Below are 22,639 nucleotides of genomic sequence, written 5' to 3'. Positions count from 1 at the left end.
GTTGCTATTAAAATAAATGGATTATTGTCTTCAAATTCATATTTATCGGAATTATTAATCATTACCGTTATTTAAATATGCCGCCATTGAGGTCTGCAAGCAGCTTAAAATCGAATGCGTCACTGCAGACTTCGAGAGAACTCGAGATCGATCTCGAAAATCTCGCTTCAGCCTTCACGCAGTTAAGTTCAGTTGAGTTGGGGTTCACGTCGTTCCTAGCGGCCGCTAATGAGTCTATCAATGAGAAATAGTTTTTTTCTTTAATGCCTGACTTATTCTCTACGTTTTCGTGTAATTTAAGTAATAACTCACTATCGAGCCGTTAAGTTGCCGTCTCAGGATGAGCACGAATATGGAGATAGCCGGAGTCGGTTACCCCGAGGATAATGCGACGAGAGCAGAGAAATTCAAAGAAGAAGCGAACGAATGTTTCAAAAGTACGTAAAATAATGATAATTGGGAAAACTCGGTCGTTTTGCGTGTCAACATTCGGTGAGGTTCAACGCTTTCAAGCCTCATCGATTACTGTCGCGGTTGGGTCACGTGCATCGTGAGCTAACCCAACTATATTTTCCCCATTTTCACGTTGCTGGCTTTCCAGTAGATGTTAGAGACTGTTTACATTTATTTAAAGACGTTTTCTCGACGTTGTCAATGAGTATTTATTTCAGGTCTAGCATCTTCCTTTCTATTTCTTCTATTTTCGTAACAAATATAAATGTTCCCAAATCTGTTGTCATAAAAAGTTATTATCGAGATATCAATGCGTTAGACTTATGTATCTAGCACTGAGTCCATATTATATTATGTCCGTGCTTTATAAACTATCATTCTTGTTATTTGTCAGATCAAGACTACGAAAAAGCTATTGAATTATATACCATGGCCATAGATTTAAATCCTTCGGTGGCTGTCTACCATGCAAATAGGAGTTTCGCTTACCTTAGGACAGAGTATTTTGGCTACGCACTTACGGATGCGTCTAAGGCCATTGAAGTAGATAAAAATTATTTAAAGGGATATTACCGCAGAGCGGCAGCTTACATGTCCCTTGGTAAATTTAAGCTCGCTCTGAAGGATTACGAGACGGTTACAAAAGCTAGGCCAAACGATAAGGATGCCAAAGCTAAATACAGTGAGTGTAGTAAGATCGTTAAGAAATTAGCTTTTGAGAAAGCTATTGCAGTAGAAGACAACAAAAAAAACATAGCTGATATGATTAATTTAGATGCAATGAGTGAGTATTATGATCGTAAGCAGTTTTAGCAATTTTTAATATGTTGTTTATTTAAGATCACCTTTATTATATAAATGTCTCATATAACACTTTTCTAACTTCCAGCAATTGAGGATGAATATGTAGGCCCAAAGCTAGATGATGGAAAAGTTACTGTAGAATTTATGAAAGAATTGATAGAGTGGTACAGAAAGCAGAACAAATTGCATCGCAAATATGCGTATAAAATTCTCCTTGATGTCAAAGCTTTGTTTATGACGCAACCAAGTTTAGTTGATATTACCATTCCTGAAAATAGTAAATTTACAATTTGTGGGGATATACATGGCCAGTATTATGACCTGCTCAATATATTTGAATTAAATGCTTTACCATCAGAAACCAATCCTTATGTATCCTTTTCTAACAAAAATTAAATTTAGTTCTATCCTTCACTAAGGGACAAATTAGACCATTACCAAGGTCTTAATTATTTGAGCAATCGTTACAAAGATGTTCCAGTTTTATATTTAATATTTTTCTTAACAAAACCACAGCTATTTAACGGAGATTTTGTGGATAGGGGTTCGTTTTCAGTGGAGTGTATATTTGTTTTATTCGGTTTTAAATTATTATACCCTAATCACTTCTTTATGTCTAGAGGTAAGAAACATGTAGTCATTAGTAACTGAAAACATATTAGTTATTTGCATTTCTATTGCTAGGTAATCATGAATCTGTAACCATGAATCAGATGTATGGTTTTGAAGGCGAAGTTAAAGCAAAGTATACCGCACGTATGGCTGAGTTATTTACAGAGGTATATAATTGGTTGCCACTTGCCCACTGCCTCAATGGTCGAGTACTTGTATGTGTTGAAATATTGTTTTAATTCTAAACATACTTCTGAGTATTTTACCTTTATCTTTAACAAATATTGTTTACAGGTAATGCATGGAGGACTATTCTCAAGGGATGATGTCACGTTGCAAGAAATTCGAGAAATCGATAGGAATAGGCAACCACCCGAGGATGGGTTAATGTGTGAATTATTATGGTCCGATCCCCAACCCCAACCAGGAAGAGCACCTAGTAAACGGGGAGTAGGAGTTCAATTTGGACCAGACGTAACACAGAAGTTCCTTACATTAAATGGACTCGATTACATTGTCAGAAGTCACGAGGTTAAGAACGAGGGATACGAAATTGGACACAATGGAAAATGTATCACAGTTTTCTCGGCTCCAAACTATTGGTAAATATTAGCGGTACTTATAAAAAATATTTGATAGAAAATTTTTTAATTAATTTCTTATTTCTGTAAACAGTGATACTATGGGTAATCGAGGTGCCTTTATCACCCTTAATGGCAAAGACATGTATCCTTATATTATGTCATACGAAGCGGTGGTAAGTTGACATTTAAATTTCAACAAAACTTGACAATTATTAAGAAAAACATTCCATGTTAAAAAAATGCTAAATTATGTTTTCAGCCTCATCCGGATGTTAAGCCAATGGTGTATGCTAATTCTCTACTAAAGTTAATGTGCTAGTGAAGCAGATTAGTATATTATTGACAAATAAATGAATAATATTAATTCAACACGAGTAGCCCAATCAAAGTGTGCGTAATATATTTGATACTGACTCGAAAAAGGTAAGACGATTTTTATGCTCCTCTGCAATAACGACTACTGTATTCTTGCTAGGTACAAGACAGATTATCATAATACCTGTATCATAATACTGTAACAAAAACGTAATATTAATGGGTACAAAGATGATTTACACCTTCGTTTGCTTTCTGGAGAGCTTGAGTTGGACCAAGGATATACACGCCTGTACATACATACAACCCGATGTTCCGTCCGTATGTATTTTACGGGACGGAACGTTTCTATTTTGTACCCTCGATTGGGCCCCATTGCTCACTATGGACATCGGCGTTCGCGCACAAACCTGGCAAGTGATCTCAAAAACATTATTACATGTAGGAGGTAGCTCTATTTCGGCGTTAATGCTACGCATTAAAGCCGTGAGTACCTACACACGTCTAGAATGAACGATAACGTTTCAGCGCAGGAACTATGATTATTGTATAAATCTAAACGTATGCGATATAGTATGAATATGTAGTACAATGTCCCCATCAGTCACTAGTTGTCACGTTATTTGTAACTACTTTTCTACAAATCTATTGTGATCGATGGGGTTACTCTGATATAAAATTTTGTTTTTTGTTAATAATAAATCATGTTTATAATGTGCTTATTCTTTACATTTTCTGCTATAATTTATAAGATTAGTGTTTATAGTCAACAGTAACAGTAGTCGAGATGAAAAGCATTTGATTTAAATTTAATGTCACGGTAGGATGCATCGAAGGTAATATTCTATAGTCACTTTATTTTCTTTCAGTTATGTTAGTTGTCACCTACAATTTCAGAAATTAGCTCAACGATTTCTTGAGGCAACTGATCACGGTTTTCGTAACTCACTTCAAAGAGCTTACAAGCACCGTGTCCACGTAATTCACGTAACAATGTTAAGAAGCGCGGTGAAACATTATTTGTGATGGGTATACATGCGAGAACACATATCTTCTTTGAATCCTCCTTAAGGAATATATTGGATACCGCTTCGTAAAATTTCATACTAAACATTTCCATCTTCCCGATTTCATCTATCACCAGTACATCCTACGTAAATTTAAAAAAAAATATGTTTAGAAAAATTCAAAGATCAAATTATACTTTGAATAATAGTTTAACATTCACTCACAGAATTTGAATCAAGTAACGGTAATGCAACACGTTCAAAGTCATCGACGAAGACGTTGTAGTTACCGATACGGTGACTCGTATACTGGTGTGGTTGTAAAACGTGCCTGTTTTAATCAAACGAAAATAAAAATGAACGGTGTATATAATTACAGATTTGTTAATACGACGTGAAAAATAGAAAACCAACGTCACACGTGCTAGAGGAGATCTATTATCTGCATCGCTAATCGGCACTACGTCAAAACCAACGCGACCTTGGCCCGTACGTCGTACTTCTTCCGTATAAAATCCTTCGACCTTATAATTTTTTGAATTAAGCATGGATGCAACTTTTTTGCATATCGTACTTTTCCCAATTCCTGAAACAAAACGATCTCATTATCCAGATTTTCTGTAAAACACGAAGTTCATAGTAATTAGGATCATTTGATTATTTTCAAAAACTGGAGATCTAACGACTGGATCTCATGATCGATCGAAAAACGCGAAATTACTCAACCCTATCAAACTCCGAGTTAGGGTTTCCTGTTTTATCGACGGCGGAGTTAGCACTCACCAGGCTTCCCCGTAAGCAGTACATGCTTCGTCCGCATGGCGACGCCACCGCTGGTGTTGCGTCTCGTGTCGAAATTCAAGCACCGGTCTTTTCGGGCTGGCCAAGAAAACTGTCTCCGGGATTCGGTTGAGCCCGTTGGAAGAATTCCGAGAACGGTCGCATGCAGCAGCCTTATGCCGCCGACGAGGGAGGACGCGTTGGCGACACGCCGGGGAACCGGGGTGGGTACTTGTCGGCTCGAGGAGGTTTCGACCGTTTCGACAGCGGCGCGTCGCGAGGTAAGGATTCGTCCGCGAGGCTGCGGGGGCCGATCAGCTGATCGGGCAGGCTCGTACTCGTAGTTCGCCGTGGCGTTCTTGCGTGCGCTGCGCGCACTGGCGCGTGCACTGCGTTTCCGTGGGTCGTGCGACTCGCGAGCTCTCTCGTGAGGGACCGAGGACTGGCACGCGTCGACCGTGCTCGGCTGTCACGAGCGAGGTAAGCGGGGCGGGCGCACGGCTGGAGGACGGGAGCAGCGCGAGGGAAACGAAACGCGTCCTGACAGGATATTCCTCGGGGGTTCGTTCTCGCTGGCGGTCGCGGCCAATTCGGAGGAGAGTCGAGCCGGCCGAGCCACCGGGCTACATGGAAGAAAGGGAGGACAGGTGAAGGCGAGCTGAGAGGAAGTCGCGAGGTTCGTCCGACCGCGAAGATGGCTCGCCCCTCGGCCTGCAACCCCCTGCCTTATGTCATCGACAGACAGATCGACGACAGGGTCGACCACTGCAAACGCCTGATCAGCGCCAGGCTCGAGAGGTCCGAGAATCTCTTCAGGAAGGATCTCCTGTCTCATTACGGGTGCGTCAACGCGATCGAATTCTCCAACCAGGGGGATCTCCTCGTATCAGGTGAGAAAGCGTGTCGCGTATGCTTCTTTTTTTCCCCTCGTTGTGCTGCGTAATTCTGATGTTGGATCGAGCTTTCGAGATTGAGGGGATGAATATGTGGATGCTGAGAATTTTCGAAGTTTCGACCGTTGTGGCTTTCTTTTGTGCCGATGGCCGATTTGTGCCTCCCATGTCATTTATCACGGGGATATCAAGAAAAATGGAGTAACGGGGCTTTCCAAGGGAAATTTCTTGCGATGGGCTTTTTTCAGGTATTTCTTACGAATTAGAAATTATATGCTATAAGCAGAGGGATGGAGTTGGGACGTGAGAAGCGATGGAGAAAGCTCGGCTATTAGAGAGTACGAAAGTTTTCTTGTTTTAAGCTTCGAAGAATGTGTTTCTGTATCTTATCGAAAGAAGAATTCTACTTGGTGAATTAGTTCAAAATGATGCGATGCGGTCGAAATTAAATAAAATATGGCATAAATCTTTTTATGATATTACGTTTGTACCCTTTCAAAGTAAAAATAAACCTGGGACCTTGGAAGGGAGTGGATTATGTCAAATTGTAAATGAAACGATTGATAATATTGTTTATTAATGTTTACAGGAGGAGACGACAGACGAGTATTGCTATGGAAGGTGGAATCGGCTATACAGGGAACGGGCAAGCCTGCCGTTATGAAGGCTCAACATGTCAGCAATATATTTTGCTTGGGTTATGATAGCAGCAAGACCAAAATATTTTCTGCTGGCAATGACGATCAAGTGATCGTTCATGATCTCCGAACGTAATAAAATATTTCATTGAATAATAGATTATTTACAGGGATTAAAAGGTCGTATTCAATATCTGTATTCTCGGTTTCAGTGGTGACCCATTAGATTACTTTCTGCATGAAAAGCCAGTTTATGGATTATCTATTCATCCTACCAATGATAATGTTTTTGCGAGTGCTTGTGACGATGGAAGAGTTCTCATCTATGACATAAGAGGGTCCAGTACGACGGAGACATTTTGTCTGGCACAATATAAGACAGCCTTCCAATCGGTAATGTTTAGTCCTGTGGAACCTAGAATGCTCGCTACTGCCAATGCAAAGGAAGGAGTCAGCATGTGGGACGTTCGAAAGCCACTGGAGTAAGTTATTGCCTTTTAGTGAAAGATATTATATTTTGCTTTAATTTTCTGGATAACAAATGTAACGTGATTAATATAACAAACATTTATTTTTTGGAATTTAAGCATAACTTATTCCGTTGTGTAGTTAATTATGTATTCTATGTTGAATTAATTATTTCTTAGACCCGTACTTCGTTACGGAACCGAAGGTCCTTCCCAAAGCTGCATGAACGTTCGTTACAATGCAGCAGGCAATAGACTGTTGGCATTGAGAAGAAGGTTACCTCCTGTACTATACAGCACAGAATCTGCAACACATCTTTGTCAGTTCGACCATCCTGGATATTATAATAGTTGTACCATGAAAACTTGTTGTTTTGCTGGTGATGACAAGTATGTCCTGTCCGGTTAGTATACAACATTGGCAATAGAAAAAAGAAAAATTATATAATGTACCCACAGTATTCGATTTATCATTATCTGTTGATTAGGTTCCGATGACTTTAATCTGTACATGTGGAAAATCCCAACTGATGACACCTCATGGGTGGATTCTGCACACATGATTCTTCGAGGCCACAGATCCATAGTCAATCAAGTACGCTTTAACGAAGCTAGTTGTATTCTCGCTTCGTCCGGAGTTGAAAAAATCATCAAGATTTGGAGTCCGTTTCCACTTGGATCTAGTTGTTTGGGTGGTTTGAAGGTGTGTTAAAATTAGGTTAACGTAATTCTATTATATTCTTATAACACGAACGTAAAAGGTTTATTCCGTGTTAAGCACGGTTTTCCTTTTTTTTTTTATTTCAGTGGTTAGACAATGTTATTGATTATATAACATGTGAATTTATTTTTTAGCGAGATGCTGGAAAACAAGAGAAACAACGCCGTGTATTCACGCACGATGACTACATTACCCTTGTTTTGCGTAGTGGTCAGTTCATGACTCATGATTACAGTCACCAGTCGACAAGAGAGGATCCACGAATGATGGCATTTTTTGACTCCCTCATACAACGTGAGATCGAAGGATGGAGCTCTGAAGATATGCCCACAGCACCGCAGACACCCAGTGATTCGGAAAACAATCCTGCAACAGGGGGTGTGTACAGTGCGACGGATTCTGACGGTAAATCATAACAGTCCGTAATAATAGTTTTCATTCCCCACTGATGTTTTAATATTTTGATTTATCTTGTAGATTCAACAGCATCTGATCGCCAACTGATGTTGAGCTTCTTGGGTTCTGCGGTGAGCTCTCGAGGTACTTCTGGAGGTGTAGCACCACAAAGACCTTCGGAATCACCCAATCGAATCACTCGACTGATAGCCAATCGGAGGAAAAAGTTAATGCGACTGGCAGCCATGGAGAGCGGTGCGAATCCAAATGCATCTGCCAATACCGTTCCTGAATTATTCACCTCAAGCTCAGAAAGTGAAGGCGAGAATGCTCGTGGTAAACATAAATCTAAGTCGAAAACCAAACCTAAAGGAGTCAAGAGAAAACACGACAAGAGTTCCGAAAGGAGTAGAGCGCGTAGGAAGTATATGATAGCGAAGAGCAACACCGATTCGGACAGCGACGAACAACCAATTGACGAAACACAGCCGAGTACGAGTTCTGGGTTGGTGTCTCGAAGATCGCGCTATGCAGCGAATCCTATCGAGAGCGATACAAGAAATTCTAGCAACAGTAGCAGTAGTACCGATGAAAATGGTGGTAACAGTAGGCAACAGAAGCGTGCCAAGACCGATTTTGACAGTTCCAGCAAAGGGCATAGACGAAAACGGAGAAAGTATAAGAATTCTAAATGCGACAGCGGGAAGAGCAAAAGCAAACGACTGAAGGTAGAAGACGACACGGATGGAGAAACTCCTCGGGATGTGTCTTCGGGGAAGGTGTACGTGAATGGTACCAGTTCGGAAAAGGTTGTTGGCGATAGCTCATCGGTGACACCTTTAAAAGAATGGTGCCGTGCTCTTTTGACCCCTGACAGTGGTATTACATCGGGCGTATCAACTAGTGAGAAGTTTAGTGGTGCTATGCAGAAAGCACGTAACGGAGCTGAAACTTCCGATCATGAACAGAAAGTGAAAAACCTTGAGTGCTTTAGGAAAAAAGTGGACGTAGCACGCAGGGGCTATCGTAATCGATCGACACCTCTATCGCAAACCTTGTCTACCACCGACTCTTCCGACTAGAAAAATCTCTGACATATGTCCCGATGAATCCAGTCGTCCCTTTTGTACATAATGGATCTGTGATTCCTTGAAATATATTTTTATAATACTAAGTTTGATCCTCTCTGCATACATGGCAGTATACTTTCTATTATTTACCGCTGTTATAACAATGTGTTGGTTATTTGTATGAATGTCGTGTCGTCTTTCTTTCGTTATTCCCTCCTAAATCAGCCTCGTGCATACAAGGGTGTCGCCATATTAGCGACGATTTCAGTGACAACAAATAAGCGAATAATGTGTCAGTGACTTTTGTGGAAAGTTTTATCGTCTGTGTATTAATCAGGAAGTGGAGGCTCGCAGGAAGTAAAGCCCAAGAGGGTTCGTTACAATTATTGATACCCTTTCAATTACACGTCAGATATTTTTGAAAGCGTCCATTGTGCGTTCGCATCTTGAAATTCTCAGTGACGCAGCACTAGAGTAAAGACAAACGAGTGCGACACTAATAAGGCTAATGTGTAATGCTTCAACGATTTGAGTGTGATAATGGAAAGAAATAAAACAAAGTGGTAAATTCGTATAAACATTTCCTATCGTGTGTTATGATCTTAACAAAATTGCTTGCAAGATACTACTGCGTTACTTTTGAATTTGTACATTATTCCTTAATCCATTCATTACAAATATATAAAACTAATTTAAGCGAGCAAGATCTATTTTCTGTTCCGTTGTAGATGCTTTCACCGCCTATCTGTCAAGGCTTATCGAAAGAATTATCAAAATTGTTGCACAATGAGTATTCCTGCGAAATGGTGGTATTGTGGTTTCTTGGTACCACTTCCTTCCTGTTGGATCGTACAGTCACTCATTCTATTCGCTGAGCCTTTGCAGTTTGCGATCTTACCTTGTCGATTCACCATTTTATCATACATTTTTCCACAGTGGAATACAATGTCCTGTCTGTAAACCTCGTAACTGTCGGTGCAACTCGTCGAGCACTTAACAGTTACCGTACTCGTTAATGTAAACTTATTAACACGTTTAGTTTATAACGTTAATAAGTACTGTGTATTTATTGACACGTTTGGTTTTGTGTAAAAGGGAATCCCGTGTAACTTTTTCACTCGCAGTAGTTCAGAAAAAATGTGGCGTTTAATACTTTTAATGCTGGCAAATTGTGCACTCGCTTATAATATTGATACGGACAATGTTAAACTGTTCGATGACCCTGCTAGAGGTGAAAGATCCAGGGGAAGTTACTTCGGTTATTCCGTAGCCCTTTATACAGAAGAGTCTTCAGGCTCTAGGATTTCGCTGGTTCTTGTCGGAGCACCGCGGGCGAATAACAGTCAACAAAGTTCTGTCAAAGAGCCGGGAATTGTGTTTAAGTGCCCTGTAGAAATAGGAAGTGAGTGTAAGGAGTGGTTTTTAGACAATACTAAAAACGGCAGACGACCTCGTTACAATCATGTCATACAGGAGAAGGATAATGCCTGGACGGGCGCGACGATTGCGATACAAAACGGCTCAAAACCTAAAGTTGTGGTCTGTTTAAAGTATAGTCATTATTTCCTCGAACATTACTTAATTCCCCTTTCCTGTATTTTTATCCTTAAGTAGGTTTAATTCGTCTAATTCATAAAATTCATAATTAAGCAGCGTTACTAATTGCATACAAATGCAACGGGCAAGGGACATTTAATGATTGTATTGCGGGAATAAGATGGCAGGTGAAAGAAATTGTATAAATTCTAGGATGAATTAATGTCAAACGACACCGGGACGTTATCGATTGTTTCTGATATGAGTAATGCTGTTAGGACAATACACTTGTATGCAATTAGTAGAATTCCCGTAATTACTCTCTTGGTTTCATTATTACTTTAATTCGAGTTACGAAGAGTGAAGTATATCTAAAGCCGAACGATTGATATTTAATGGAACGATACTTCCAGCATATTACTCTAAAATATAAGTGATTGCTTCGTTGAGGTACATTTTTCGAATACGTGGAGAAAGTAGTCGGATGAATCCGCTGCAAAGAGCAGTCTAACACCGTATCGGTACCACTTTAGGTACACCCTGACTTCAATAAATCATTTTTTCTTGACACTGTGTTACAAATTTCGACGTTGAATTCGCCTTAGATGTTATACAATTCTTTCCGAAATTTATTAGCATTGTTTTTACGACACCGTTAACGAGACGATATGACGAATTCTTTTTAAATCCTACGATTTTCTATCCACTTATCTATTGGGTCAGAAAATCATAACGAGTGATAATAGAATAAAAGGTCATTCAAATTGTCGTGTTACTATATGAAGTGGTGTCACGGTTTATTAAAAAGTAATTTTCACTCATTGTCGGCCGTAATAAACTAATACGCTAGCACGATGCGTATAATTTATTCACCGTTCGATTAATTAATTAATATCAAGGAAGAGAAAAGGGGAAATCTTTTAAAAGTGAACAAGGCTTGATAAGAAGTTATTCACACGTTCTAAAAAAACAAAAATATTTATCCAGGTCTGCGCACCACGTTGGAAAAATACGTTCCCGAATGGAAGACAGGTTTCGTACATGAATGGTCTTTGTTACTGGACAACTATAAATAGTAACAAATCATTCGAGATGGAAGCCACTAATTTACTCTTCTCAAGCTCGGAAGTCGCCCAACAGACTGCCGATTTAAGTTACGCAAGAATCTACAACTTCGGCATGAGCGAAATGGGATTTTCACTACACACGTTTTACGATAAACCCCGTTTCAATATTCTGGCAGGTAGCCCAGGTGTTTTCAATTGGAAAGGCGTACCTATATTGTTTAAAGAGACAACTTCGGGATACGAAAGAATTATTCCTTACATAAGCGACGAGTATATGCTCCAAGGGAACGAGTACTTCGGTGAGAATGCTTTCAAGTGAAGGAAGCTCAATATCTTATAAATCCCAGTTATCCGTTATAATTCATTTTTTAATTAATTTATACATGGTGTTTAAGAAAGTGCACAGGAGATCGATTTATATATCTCTTTGGCAAAAATAGATTTCATCCTGCATTATGCATTTTATGTCACGGTAATACGAAATATTGGACGCTTAAGATTGAGTTTAAAAAAAATGTCGATGAACGTTTTCAGTCTCTGATGATAACAACAATCGATTGATGTTAATGCCAGGTGAATTCGGTGGTACATGGTGAACGGAAATCCCGAAACAATTAAGCGCAGTCAGTGTTTATCTCTTCATTTTAACGGAGGAAATATAATTCATTTTGGATAGATGCAATATTAAGATACGCTTCGTAGTGGCTTTTTGCAATAAGGCGCATGTCGGCGCAGCTGTAAATAACATTCGTAGGAAGAGGCATTGTATGAGAACCGAGTAACGAAAATAATCTTTTTATGCGGTCTTGTAATAAGGTATTGGGTTACATAACGTCGAGAATCCCTCGAAGAATTTTTTAGGTGTATGAAACCTTAATCTACGGTATGAGGTGAATTAAAAACTGCTGACATTGATATTCCGCATTTCTAGGGTACTCTCAGACGTCGGGATATTACTTCAAGGACGGTCAACGTTTGTTCGCATCGGCAGCTCCCCGAGGTGCGCAATTACGAGGGAAAGTAATCGTTTTCTCGTTACCTCAGTTGTCCGGTAAAAAGATATCCATTGTGAGGATCTTAGAAGGCGAGGAACTTGGTGAATATTTTGGCGGGGCCTTGACAACCTGTGATTTAAACAATGACGGTAGAGATGATTTAATAGTTGGAGCGCCTTCGTGGGGAAAAGAAATAGAGGAAGGACGCGTGTACTTGTTTAAGGGAAGGACCGATGTAAGTTATCTAGAAGGGCCGGCGAAAATGATATCTCGGGCCCTACGATTTTTCTTTAACTCTCTTCTGTCACTTCTTTTAATATCATTCTCTCCACCTTTCAGGAGAATTTTCAAATGCAAAGTTTCGACGGAGAAGTCCCCAGAGGAAGGTTCGGGACAACTGTAACTTGTCTGGGTGATATCGACCGTGATAATTATATGGACATTGCTGTTGGGGCACCGTATGAAAATGATCACGGGGCTGTGTATATTTTTAATGGAGGAATGCACGGATTGCCACGAAGGTACAGCCAGAAAATCTCTGGTTCCCCTGGCTTGGGAGGAATTCGCGGTTTTGGTATCTCCATTTCCGAGCCTCGTGATATTGACGGCAATGGATATCTGGATTTCGCCGTGGGCGCTTATTTGTCGGGACATGTTATTTTATTCTACTCTAGACCGGTCGTTACCCTAACTGTTAAAGTGACGTACTCTGGGAAGTTGAAGCTGCAGGCCAATTCGACGTACTTTTTCATTGACGTGTGCACATTTTATGCCGGCAGTAATGTGCCCAAGACGTTAAGTAAGTTTATATAATTTAGCATATAAGCATTAATATTAATGGTACGATTTGTAAAGTGCCACGCAAGAGATCGGACTTAATATGAAACAAGGACATGCTGCAATTAATGTCAATGATTTACAGACCTGACGAGGATTTTAAAACTCGACGAAACATATGGCAGGGTGAGATATGGAAAGGAGAAAACCGATGCCAGGATATTCAAGATTCCTGATATCGTGGAGAGAGGAACAAACTTATGCAGTCAGTTGAAACTCCTTATTAACGTAAGTTACAATTCTTCGGTATTTTGCATATCCCGTCTTTTAATACACCTTTTATCGCATAACAATTAAATCTCTCTGGATAATACATTACATTTCAGGAGGCCATACAGAATGTCGTCGACCCGATCGAAATATTCGTATCTTTGCATTTGAGCAACGAACTTGAAGACAAATCGAGATGTTCATCTTGCCCCGTTGTTAACAAAGACCTGTCAAAAGTAGAAGATGCCATATCGTTGCCCTTTGCCGTGGATTGCGGCAACGACGACATTTGCATGACAGACTTGGAAGCAAAACTTACAACCAATTTGCCGAGTGGTGACCGCTTCGTCATCGGCTCCACATTTCCCATCAAATTGGATATCACTGTTCGTAATAGAGCCGAACCGGCTTATCAGACTCGGGCGATTTTGTATATACCAGAGCCCCTGGCATTGGGGAGTTTGCCGCCAGAATGCACTGAAAGTTGCCGCAGAAACGGCTCACTGGAAGTAATTTGTAACATTGACAACCCGCTTAGAACGAGCGTAAGTTAATTCAGAAAACCCTTAATTTCTCCGCGAAAGCTAAGCGTGTTATCGCGCAGAATATTAATGATTAATTTATTTGGTATGTTAATGCACAACGCGACTCTTAGAAGACGTCAGTCTTGGAGCTGGATGCCAGTGGTGTACCGACTGACTACGAGCAGTTGCAAATTGTTGCAAAGGTTATTACTCAAAGCGAGGAGATCACTCCAGGCGATAACATCGATCGGTTGACTATTTATTTTGACGTCGATGTGAACTTGGCAATAGTTGGGTAAGTCATATCGGATAAAAGTCAGATCGGACTATCCGACACGTATTGGTTCCGACCATGTCCCGTCACATGGCAGGGCTGATCCAAGACATTAACAATTTAATGTTAAACTGCATGTTACAATGTTCTGTTGGATCGGCATACGTTTTGGATAGGGGGAATTCAAGTTAAGAGCTTAGTTTCTTGTAATGAGCTTCTGTCACGTTTTATAGGAAAGCGCAAGAAGACTTGTACTCGTATTTTCATAGAGACGAGGAGGAGCGATTAAGAAGCATAAGGTTTCAACACATTTATGAGGTACAGAAACTCGGAGTAAGTCCCATCGAAGAAAGCGTACTCTCTGTCCTAATGCCGACACATGTAATGGATGAAAATCGGCCTCGTCAGATCGTAAATGTCAATGAAACAATTGGGTACAAGGACGGCCGCCACCTGTTTTGCACAGTAACTAATCAGTCAGCTGATCCGGATCCTAAAGGACAATTTCTTTCTGGAGTATTTAGAAATAATCAATACAGTATATCGAATGAAATGAGGAATTACTTCTCTGGGGTCAAGGGACAAGAAGGAAAGTCTAATGACTCCGAGAAGGACAATCAGCTATTGAACGTTCCTAGGGAGAACAGGACGCTGTTTATAAACTGTACAAATCCAGCAGTACTTTGTGCAAATATCAGTTGTAGTTTAGGAAGCTTCGAAAGTTCATTGTCGACTGTCAAGCTTTTGGTTACGTTAGACTTGCAGTTGTCAAATTTGAAACGTAAGTTGATTATCGGGTAAATTTCATTTTAGAAATTAGCTTTTATTTATTATCTGAATTTTGGTTATAGCTTCTGCCATGGAGGGGAAGGATATTATATATTACGTGTCAATGGGCAGTGTTAAAATGACACATCCGGATCGCGTGGTTCAGACTGTGGGAGACAAATATAATAATGTCCTTGTTGCAACGACATTCGTTGGATCACCGATTAAGGGTCATGTTGCTCTATGGGTTATTGTTTTGTCAGTTTTCCTTGGAATCGTGTTACTCATTCTTTTAGTTTTGGGATTGATAAAATACGGCTTCTTCAGTAGAAAAAAGAAAATGGAGCTTGAAGCATTGATGGCGGAAACTGATGTACGTATATTTGTGCTATTAATCTATTAAAAGTCGTGTTTAATTTTATTACACAACTTTTTTTTTTTTCAGAAAACGGACATGATCGTGTTAGAAACGAGTTCCTCAATGGAAGTTTTGGACCAAAATTAATTCCCTGAAGTGGGTAGAAAACAAGATAATGTTTTTACAACTAACATTGATAATTTATTTAAATATACTTGTCAAAGCTTTCCGATAGTCGTTACATTAACAGTATTGGCGCGCTATGCGCGTATAAGGCATGTAAACATTTAAGGCCACTAAAACGCTTATAAAAGTATAATGTATATAAAACGAGGGGTTTACTGCAACTTAATTCAATATAATATTTTAAAAATATCTCTCTATGTTACCAGCCTCCAGGACTCGTACAGTTCAACTCGTGACATAAAATTGCTTTTGAATTGAGAACTTAAAAATGCGATCGTCTGTGGACTGCGGAAAAACAATTATACGAATACGTAATTTACCACAGAACTTTCAATTGTAATCGAACGGAAGCATATTCTAAATTTAGCTTATCGAATATCCGTAACTCTCCAATAAATTGAGATTCCTTTGGGAATACTAATTTCATTTTCAATTAATGACTCGTAGCTTCGATGTTTCATAACGTAATGTCATTTTCAAGATATATGTACGTATATAGATATTTAGATCTTTTCAATAAATTAAATATTATCTTAAAACATACAATAACCAAGCTAGAGAGCACTTGGACTTTGAACAATTCTTTTTAAACTTGTACTAACATTTTTGCATCTACCTCCTAGTCATCGTTAACGTCGTCATCAAGACCAAGGCCTTTTGAAATTTCAGCCGCAGATAACTTAGTTCCACCCGAAGGTGGAGGACTAGGACGACGAGCAGGTGGTGGTGAAGGTTCTGGTTCATTGTGTGATCCATAATTTGATGGTGAATGATCTTCCGAACTCTGTGTAGAGTAACACACCATGTAACGACGCATATTAATAACGTACAAGATTTTTGCCAACAAGTTAACAGATGGCGGGAAAGCCAGGAGGGAGAAAAACTAAATAGTTATTAACAGTCTCATGCCAGTCTTTTATTAAAAAAAAAATATATATACACAAGCCATAGAAATAAAAGCAGATAAAGTGTTAATACTAGAAATTAAAATGTTTCAATTAACAGCGTCTTAGTATGTAAAGCATCGTTATCACATTCATCAAGATTAAAAGCGAGAGTCAGAAGCAGGCGATGGTCGTGGGAGAAAATTTGCAAGCGATTATTCACTTTCTGGTTTTACTCACGTTCTTGCCACGTTTGCCAAGCCCATCTAAAGCCGAACTCAGAAGCGAGGATCCAATGGCAGATCCAATTCCTGATAGAAAGTCTGATCCTCCAGTTTGGGGAGCGTAGCCTCCGGAAGGTTGGTAACCACCTGGTGGTGGATATCCTCCATAACCACCAGATGGTTGATACGAAGGCTGACTGTTTCCTCCTCCTCCAAAAACGCCGCCGAGAATAGACCCCAGAGCTCCTCCAAGAGGATCTGCTGCGGGTGGCGGATGAGCTGGTTGTTGCGGAGCTCCACCACCACCTAAAGTAATAAGCATGTTATTGTACATTTCTGCAATGATGTGTATTTACAAATATTCTAAAATAAGCAATCTCTTAAACGTGCTCGAGACCCAACCTTGACGGTAATCGTAGATTCCAAAGGATGACATCACAAGATGTCTGCACTAACACGGTTGAGTGTCTACAGCTATTAATTCTAGTGACACGATACCGATCAGTGTCTCAAAGGCGTTACACACTCATAAACTGAGACATGTTTCTCAGAAAGCCAGTAATGGTGCTCTAAATAAATGTTTATACTTCAAAAATAGATATTAATAAAACAAACCTAGTGCACCAAGGATAGAGCCTAATACACCTCCACCAGATTCCTGTTGAGGATAACCCGATTGTGGATATCTGTTATCTCCTTGAAGAGCATTTGAAGCAAGGCTGCTAGCTAGTGCGGCGCCAAGTGCACCCAATCCTCCTAAGCCACCTCCTTCGGACTCTGATTTTGATGCATCAGTTTTCTCGTGATCTTTTTCCTGTTCCTCTTTTTTTTTCTGGAAATGGAAAAGAAGAGATACTATTATGGGTTTACTTTTAATAGCCTCGATTGGAAAAAGTTCACGTACATTTATAACATGCATAGCAGCAGCCACTCCTCCGGCAGCTACTAGGCCTCCTAATGCTAATCCCATTTTATCTAGGCATCCCCCGAATGCATCTTCTTCTTCGGCTTTTTCTCTACCAGGTTGTGCACCATAGGCTCGGGGTGGATTATAGCCACCAGAGCCACCATAGGCATCAGGTGGTGGGCCATAACCTCCAGGAGGAATTTGGGGACTAATCGTTGGATAAATGCCTCCAGGAGCTGCAGTGAAACGTATACAAATGGAAGGAATTCTAAAGTAAAATTACAATCGTATAAAATTGCATTCAAAAATAAAAAGGAGATACTAACGAGGAGGACCAATGTTTACAGGTGGTACATCAGGCACCGGTGTTGCATCTCGAGGACTGCGAGGTGGCCCAACGGGTATAATCTCATAGAAAATAGAAGTCACTTCAACATCCCCATCGATAATTAAATGGGAAACTTTTTGAAAGGGTAATCGGTGACGGAACTCCGTAAAGTGATTGCCATTTACAGCAATTTTATAGCAATGTTGTTCACATAAAATAATGATTTCAAATCGTTGCCCCGGTTGAATTATTAGTGGCCCTTCATTTTCCTCCGGTCCCCAGCTCATACCCTCTATATGATTCCTAGTAATAAATCCTTCAGGAAAACGAGGGGACACGTGTATTGCTATATCGTCTCTGGGATTCAAATTCGGTCCTAGTTGATAATTTATGGCAAAGCGTACAGCTTCCGGAGGAACTTTTCCCTGAATCTTCACCATTTTCCCAGGAAACAAGCCACCTTCCACATCACCCACATAGGGGATTTCCTATATAAATAATAAATACATCAATATCGTTATAGTTTTCCATCTTACTAATTTATTGAATTGCAGAGAAACGGTAATTGTACTAAGTGTTATAAAATAATACAAAACGCATTACAATTGCCAGTTTTATTATAATTTTTGTTATAAACCATATGTCACTAGATGTAATGTGCATTTTTCAAGAAATATAAAAATGGTTGAATTAAACTCTGATATAAGCTATCAAGAGAAATATCTATCGTTTAATGCGTCAAGGTTAATCGAAAAATCGTTAATGACCTTCTCCTCTCATGACTAACGGTATTTCGTTAAGCCTCACGCGAGAGGATGAGGTCAAAAAAAAAATTTGAATTATCAATTTAGTTAGTAATATCAAATTGCCCTTACCGGGTTCAAAACTGGCGAGGATGACATTCCGTTGGTCAATTGGACGCTTTGATTTCAGGAGTGGTTTTAACTCAAGCAAACTCAATTTACGGAGTGCCGCACCGCTGCGCAAGGGAAGACGACCTGCGTCTACCACTCTTGCTAGACTTCTATTTACAGTGCTGACGTTCTCTCCAGGCCAAACCTTTCTACACAGTCATCCAGCATCGTACAGTGAGTAGTCACGTATATACATATGCACCGATTGATCAAAGTGTTCGTCCTTGATGAGGCACAATGAAGCTTCTGGCGGTTTATCGACGCCAACGCCATCTGTGCTTGATAAAATAAATCAGTTGGCAACTTACGCAGTTCATCGGTGAACGAAGTTTCAAATGTACCGACAGGGCTCTCTGTATACGCCGACAAGTACAAATTTGCGTTACCGGCAGATAAACATTTGAATCTGTAGCGGAAATATAATACAACGTAACTCATGAATGCCTTTATTGATTATAATGGGGTTGATCTGAAATGAAAATGAAAAAATTAATAAATCTGTCAGTATTATAAAAAGTGCATAGCATCTTCTAATATTATTTTTAAGAGGAAAATAAATCCCCATTAAAGACGTAGCGCCCAGTTGAGGCTCATGAACTTGTCTGAAACACAACCGCGTCTCGATGTAATTTAGAGATGATAGAGACCTGCAAAGTGAAGTATATCCGGAAAAGTATTAATAACTCGACGACATATTGACGAGACCGCATGCCAGATTCGCAAGTTGAATTAAAAATGAACGGTACAGCTGCGGAAGTTCTGAAACACATAGCAGCCGCCCACGTTAATACTCGCAAGCTTCTTAAGGCGTCTTAAACCACTTCCGGATTTGGAAGAAATATGCGGTATCCGGTTCGGCATATTAACCGCATAATAACCTTTGGCTCAAATAAATTCCAATAAATCGAATGCCCTATTTCCTCAGAATTGTGACAATTTATTCGAGACAAGTAATTATCCTTTAAATTAACAAAATATTCCTTTGATCCTCTTCAAAGGAATGTTTCTTTGGCTAAATGAATTTTTTCTTCCTCAGTGCATAAGAATGGCATCGATTTTATTTAACCGAAACATCAGAATACCTCCTTAATCGCGCGCCAATGTTTTAATGTTCGGGAAATTAAGGAAGAGTTTTAAATATATTATTTTTATGTAACATTTTTGTTGCAGGCAAGGTGGCAAAGAAGTCGAAGATCGATCGGGGCTCCGAAAACTGGACGGACGGGCAGGGCTTCAAGATGGAATCGCCCTTCGCAAGGGGGAACGGGTCGATGTTTTACCCTTCTTCGCGGTCGCAATCGAGACCACGTACAGGGTGTGTCGAGATAAAAAGTATTTGGAGCGTGCGAGGGCTAGGCAAGGCACTCCCTGGCTGACATGAATAAAATGTCATCAGTTTGTATCCAACGAGCGGAGCTTCGATGATGCGCCATCACGCATCGCGGACGACTCCCTAATCGAACGACCGACCCCGAACATGGCGGATAGCATATCATTTATTGGCACACTATGCAAATACCCGGCACTGATGCGGGTTCTCACGGCCACCGGAATAAATTCCGAATGTGAATTGCGAAATCTGGAAAAATTCGGAGAAACATTTTCCATTATATATTATATATTATATATTAAAATGGGCTCTGAAGCTGATTCCTAGGCTGGGGCAAGAATCCGTGCGGCTCCGTTGAAAAAAAAAAGTCGTATGAATAATATCACCCTAATATAAGTAGATCTATTCAAACACATAATTTCTCTCAATTCTAGTGTTCCATTGGGTTGCAGCATACGTTCGTGTGATTTTTCTGTCATTACAATTGTAAAGCAGAACTGCAAATGTCTGAATCAAAAAAGGGGAAGAAAAAAGATGTCAATGAGACTATTCCGAAGGAAGAGTATTGAGGCTCCGAATAAAGAATCGATTGAAATTATCGTAGTAATGTAGGGCGATTTGTACATTCTTGTGTGAGGGTATAACCGGATGTGTTCCTTTTATCGTGCTCCAGAAAATGGATCTTGTTTGCTGCACTTAATGCGTCTATGTTGCGGCTCCAGCCTTAGGATCGATAAGGACAGTTCGACGTCTGGGAATTCTAACTTTCCTGCAATTGCGGAAAACAGTGACAGGTCTTTCTCCCGTAGATGCGATTTTTTCCGGGCTTGTCTATAGATACACCTACCTTATCAGTTGGAAAAATTCCCGAATTTATATACCAATGAAATGTACGTAGTAATATACTTCGTTATGATCCTTATTACATATAGAAAAATTGCACTATTCTGGTACTAGAGGTGATCTAAAACGATTTCTATTCCAGGTTCGACTATTTTCGACGTCCTTGTAAATCATCTCCGTACGAAACCCTCTGGAGAAAATTTTTTCTCCTTCCAATATTACAGGGACCCAATTATTAAGTTCATACGATGAATTTCCGCGTGCGGAGTCCTGTATACGAATTCTAAATATTGACCAATGACGCGACTTCGTAGCAACGCGACATTTTTCTGACTATCGACAGGAGATTATCGTAGTCCTGAGGATACTACAACCTGGAATGATAAAACGAGTACCTTCTTCGCAGGATCAATAAGGGACGTAACTGGACTCTTTCTCGCAAGGTCTTCGATGCGTTCTTAGCAGTCACAGGTACGGCAGCGTACATGTACTACTTCCTTGTAATGGTATACACGTGGGCATAAAGAATACGGTATTCACATGGCGACCCTTATGTACAACCTAAAATCACACAAGAGTGGGTTTATGCTTACACACTTGAGTACGCGTACACGTGCGTGCAAGTAACTGCGTACCTACCGGTCGTGCTCGGGGTGCCAGCTGCTCAATGGCGAAGGTGTGTAAGCCCCCTTTAGTGCACATATTTCCCCGTGAATAGTCCCTGCAATTGCCGTAACGTTGTCCGGTAATATTACCGCATACCGTAGATAACGTATTTCTACCCGATGTTTCAGCCAGCCGGTATCAATTATTAGATTTAACGAAGCGATAATTTAACGTCGATTTTAGTACAGGTTGTTCTGCGAACATTCCGAGAAATGTAATACTTTAATCTCTTCATAATGGATTTTAAAGAGGTATTAATAAGGATAGAAGGGGATAATTTATGTCGGAAGTACTGATTTTAACGCGTTTTTTTTTTTTATAATTTTCTGTAGATCGGGGATATTAATATTTGACTAAAGGATGTGAAGGGTTCGGTTCACTGTTATTCTTTTGGCGGTGATATTGTAACGTTTGGTAATGATTAATTCTAAGTTGCAATAATTCGGTAGAGTATTGTCTCGTTATTGCAGGTTTCGTGGTACATCCCAGTGGCATAAAACGGAACCGTTATTACAACCATTATTGTTACGGCTACTTGCAATTACCCTAAGTGCATGCTCCATTCAACTCTCATGAGAAGATCCAACTCCAAGCGTGAAAATACACAGTAAGAGAGGAGTTGAAAAAGAAATATTAATATCACATTTACTTCGCGATCAGTCCATGAATTTCTCTACATACCTCGTTTTCGTAAAAACTATCGAATTATACTTCACAGAAGACCGCTAATCTCTGTTAAATATTTAATCTTTTCGGTAATCTATCAACAAAATTGAATGTATCTTATCGAAAATGTTTTAAATATATCTACAGTGAATGAGAATTAAGATGACAAAAAGATCGTGGAAAAAATGCACGATATTCATATCGAATTGTCTAAAGGGATACGAATGTTAGGTTTTAAGTAGGTTGTATTAACGAATTTTCAAGTTGAGCGGGAGTTGACTTGCTCCTGTAGTGAGTAATTGGTAGTAGTGAGAACGGTAGTGGTGGTGGTGCCTTTCCTGGTGTATGTTAATACTCTTTTCAGCCCTGCACGCTTAGTTCG

At 39.9% G+C, this 22,639-nt stretch overlaps 5 protein-coding genes across 8 annotated transcripts; 3 read left to right on the top strand and 2 right to left on the bottom strand.

Moving 5' to 3' along the window:
• The first annotated feature begins 175 nt into the window (after positions 1-175).
• LOC105703243 (serine/threonine-protein phosphatase 5) lies at positions 176-3,486 on the top strand. Of its 2 annotated transcripts, none has more exons than XM_012431485.1 (9): positions 176-437; positions 848-1,237; positions 1,343-1,629; positions 1,774-1,879; positions 1,942-2,084; positions 2,164-2,471; positions 2,545-2,626; positions 2,713-2,843; positions 2,929-3,486. In XM_012431485.1, exons 1-8 carry the CDS (start codon positions 341-343, stop codon positions 2,770-2,772), a joined length of 1,473 nt encoding a protein of 490 aa, XP_012286908.1. In that variant the 5' UTR covers positions 176-340; the 3' UTR covers positions 2,773-2,843; positions 2,929-3,486. The 2 variants fall into 2 exon arrangements, with proteins under 2 accessions (XP_012286908.1, XP_012286909.1); XM_012431486.1 differs by having other exon boundaries at positions 2,713-2,876; positions 3,030-3,486.
• Positions 3,487-3,554: 68 nt separating this feature from the next.
• LOC105703245 (cancer-related nucleoside-triphosphatase homolog) lies at positions 3,555-4,684 on the bottom strand. Its single transcript, XM_012431489.1, has 4 exons — positions 4,559-4,684; positions 4,190-4,361; positions 4,001-4,106; positions 3,555-3,918 (listed from the first exon to the last, which is right to left on the bottom strand). Exons 1-4 carry the CDS (start codon positions 4,593-4,595, stop codon positions 3,643-3,645), a joined length of 591 nt encoding a protein of 196 aa, XP_012286912.1. The 5' UTR covers positions 4,596-4,684; the 3' UTR covers positions 3,555-3,642.
• On the top strand, positions 4,660-9,314 carry LOC105703242 (DDB1- and CUL4-associated factor 5). Of its 2 annotated transcripts, none has more exons than XM_012431484.1 (7): positions 4,660-5,445; positions 6,038-6,218; positions 6,299-6,568; positions 6,734-6,957; positions 7,042-7,256; positions 7,409-7,652; positions 7,752-9,314. In XM_012431484.1, the coding sequence occupies exons 1-7, from the start codon at positions 5,250-5,252 to the stop codon at positions 8,750-8,752; spliced, it is 2,331 nt and encodes a 776-aa protein (XP_012286907.1). In that variant the 5' UTR covers positions 4,660-5,249; the 3' UTR covers positions 8,753-9,314. The 2 variants fall into 2 exon arrangements, with proteins under 2 accessions (XP_012286907.1, XP_012286906.1); XM_012431483.1 differs by having other exon boundaries at positions 5,250-5,445; positions 7,409-7,679.
• Positions 9,315-9,434: 120 nt separating this feature from the next.
• On the top strand, positions 9,435-15,535 carry LOC105703246 (integrin alpha-8). Its single transcript, XM_023432903.1, has 10 exons — positions 9,435-10,279; positions 11,264-11,642; positions 12,275-12,573; positions 12,678-13,137; positions 13,261-13,403; positions 13,502-13,930; positions 14,041-14,204; positions 14,417-14,964; positions 15,035-15,324; positions 15,397-15,535. The coding sequence occupies exons 1-10, from the start codon at positions 9,878-9,880 to the stop codon at positions 15,454-15,456; spliced, it is 3,174 nt and encodes a 1,057-aa protein (XP_023288671.1). The 5' UTR covers positions 9,435-9,877; the 3' UTR covers positions 15,457-15,535.
• Positions 13,418-18,917, bottom strand: LOC105703244 (collagen alpha-1(III) chain). 2 transcript variants are annotated; one of them, XR_002762239.1, is made up of 7 exons: positions 18,714-18,917; positions 17,837-18,326; positions 17,508-17,746; positions 17,219-17,435; positions 16,620-16,909; positions 13,705-13,888; positions 13,418-13,612 (listed from the first exon to the last, which is right to left on the bottom strand). XR_002762239.1 is itself a non-coding variant. In XM_012431488.2 (6 exons), exons 1-6 carry the CDS (start codon positions 18,738-18,740, stop codon positions 16,115-16,117), a joined length of 1,428 nt encoding a protein of 475 aa, XP_012286911.1. In that variant the 5' UTR covers positions 18,741-18,917; the 3' UTR covers positions 15,488-16,114. The 2 variants fall into 2 exon arrangements, 1 of the variants encoding a protein (XP_012286911.1); XM_012431488.2 differs by lacking the exons at positions 13,418-13,612; positions 13,705-13,888 and adding an exon at positions 15,488-16,279.
• Between the last annotated feature and the right edge of the window lie 3,722 nt (positions 18,918-22,639).

This window comes from Orussus abietinus, unplaced genomic scaffold (assembly GCF_000612105.2).
Source record: "Orussus abietinus isolate OABI.00-Male unplaced genomic scaffold, Oabi_2.0 scaffold493, whole genome shotgun sequence".
NCBI lineage: Eukaryota > Metazoa > Arthropoda > Insecta > Hymenoptera > Orussidae > Orussus > Orussus abietinus.
This window is presented reverse-complemented; position numbering and strand designations above follow the sequence as displayed.

Coding starts and splice junctions, on each gene's coding strand:
- LOC105703243 (XM_012431485.1), top strand. CDS start 341: ATGAGCACGAATATGGAGATAGCCGGAGTCGGTTACCCCGAGGATAAT. Junction 1,630..1,773: donor CATCAGAAACCAATCCTTAT/GTATCCTTTTCT, acceptor ACAAAACCACAG/CTATTTAACGGAGATTTTGT. Junction 2,472..2,544: donor TTCTCGGCTCCAAACTATTG/GTAAATATTAGC, acceptor TTCTGTAAACAG/TGATACTATGGGTAATCGAG.
- LOC105703245 (XM_012431489.1), bottom strand. CDS start 4,595: ATGCGGACGAAGCATGTACTGCTTACGGGGAAGCCTG. Junction 4,107..4,189: donor TCTCCTCTAGCACGTGTGAC/GTTGGTTTTCTA, acceptor TGATTAAAACAG/GCACGTTTTACAACCACACC. Junction 3,919..4,000: donor CGTTACTTGATTCAAATTCT/GTGAGTGAATGT, acceptor AAATTTACGTAG/GATGTACTGGTGATAGATGA.
- LOC105703242 (XM_012431483.1), top strand. CDS start 5,250: ATGGCTCGCCCCTCGGCCTGCAACCCCCTGCCTTATGTCATCGACAGA. Junction 6,569..6,733: donor GACGTTCGAAAGCCACTGGA/GTAAGTTATTGC, acceptor ATTATTTCTTAG/ACCCGTACTTCGTTACGGAA. Junction 7,680..7,751: donor CAGTGCGACGGATTCTGACG/GTAAATCATAAC, acceptor TTTATCTTGTAG/ATTCAACAGCATCTGATCGC.
- LOC105703246 (XM_023432903.1), top strand. CDS start 9,878: ATGTGGCGTTTAATACTTTTAATGCTGGCAAATTGTGCACTCGCTTAT. Junction 11,643..12,274: donor CCAAGGGAACGAGTACTTCG/GTGAGAATGCTT, acceptor CCGCATTTCTAG/GGTACTCTCAGACGTCGGGA. Junction 13,404..13,501: donor AGTTGAAACTCCTTATTAAC/GTAAGTTACAAT, acceptor ATTACATTTCAG/GAGGCCATACAGAATGTCGT.
- LOC105703244 (XM_012431488.2), bottom strand. CDS start 18,740: ATGTCATCCTCGCCAGTTTTGAACCCG. Junction 18,327..18,713: donor CCTCGCCAGTTTTGAACCCG/GTAAGGGCAATT, acceptor TTATTTATATAG/GAAATCCCCTATGTGGGTGA. Junction 16,280..16,619: donor TTGGCAAACGTGGCAAGAAC/GTGAGTAAAACC, acceptor TACTCTACACAG/AGTTCGGAAGATCATTCACC.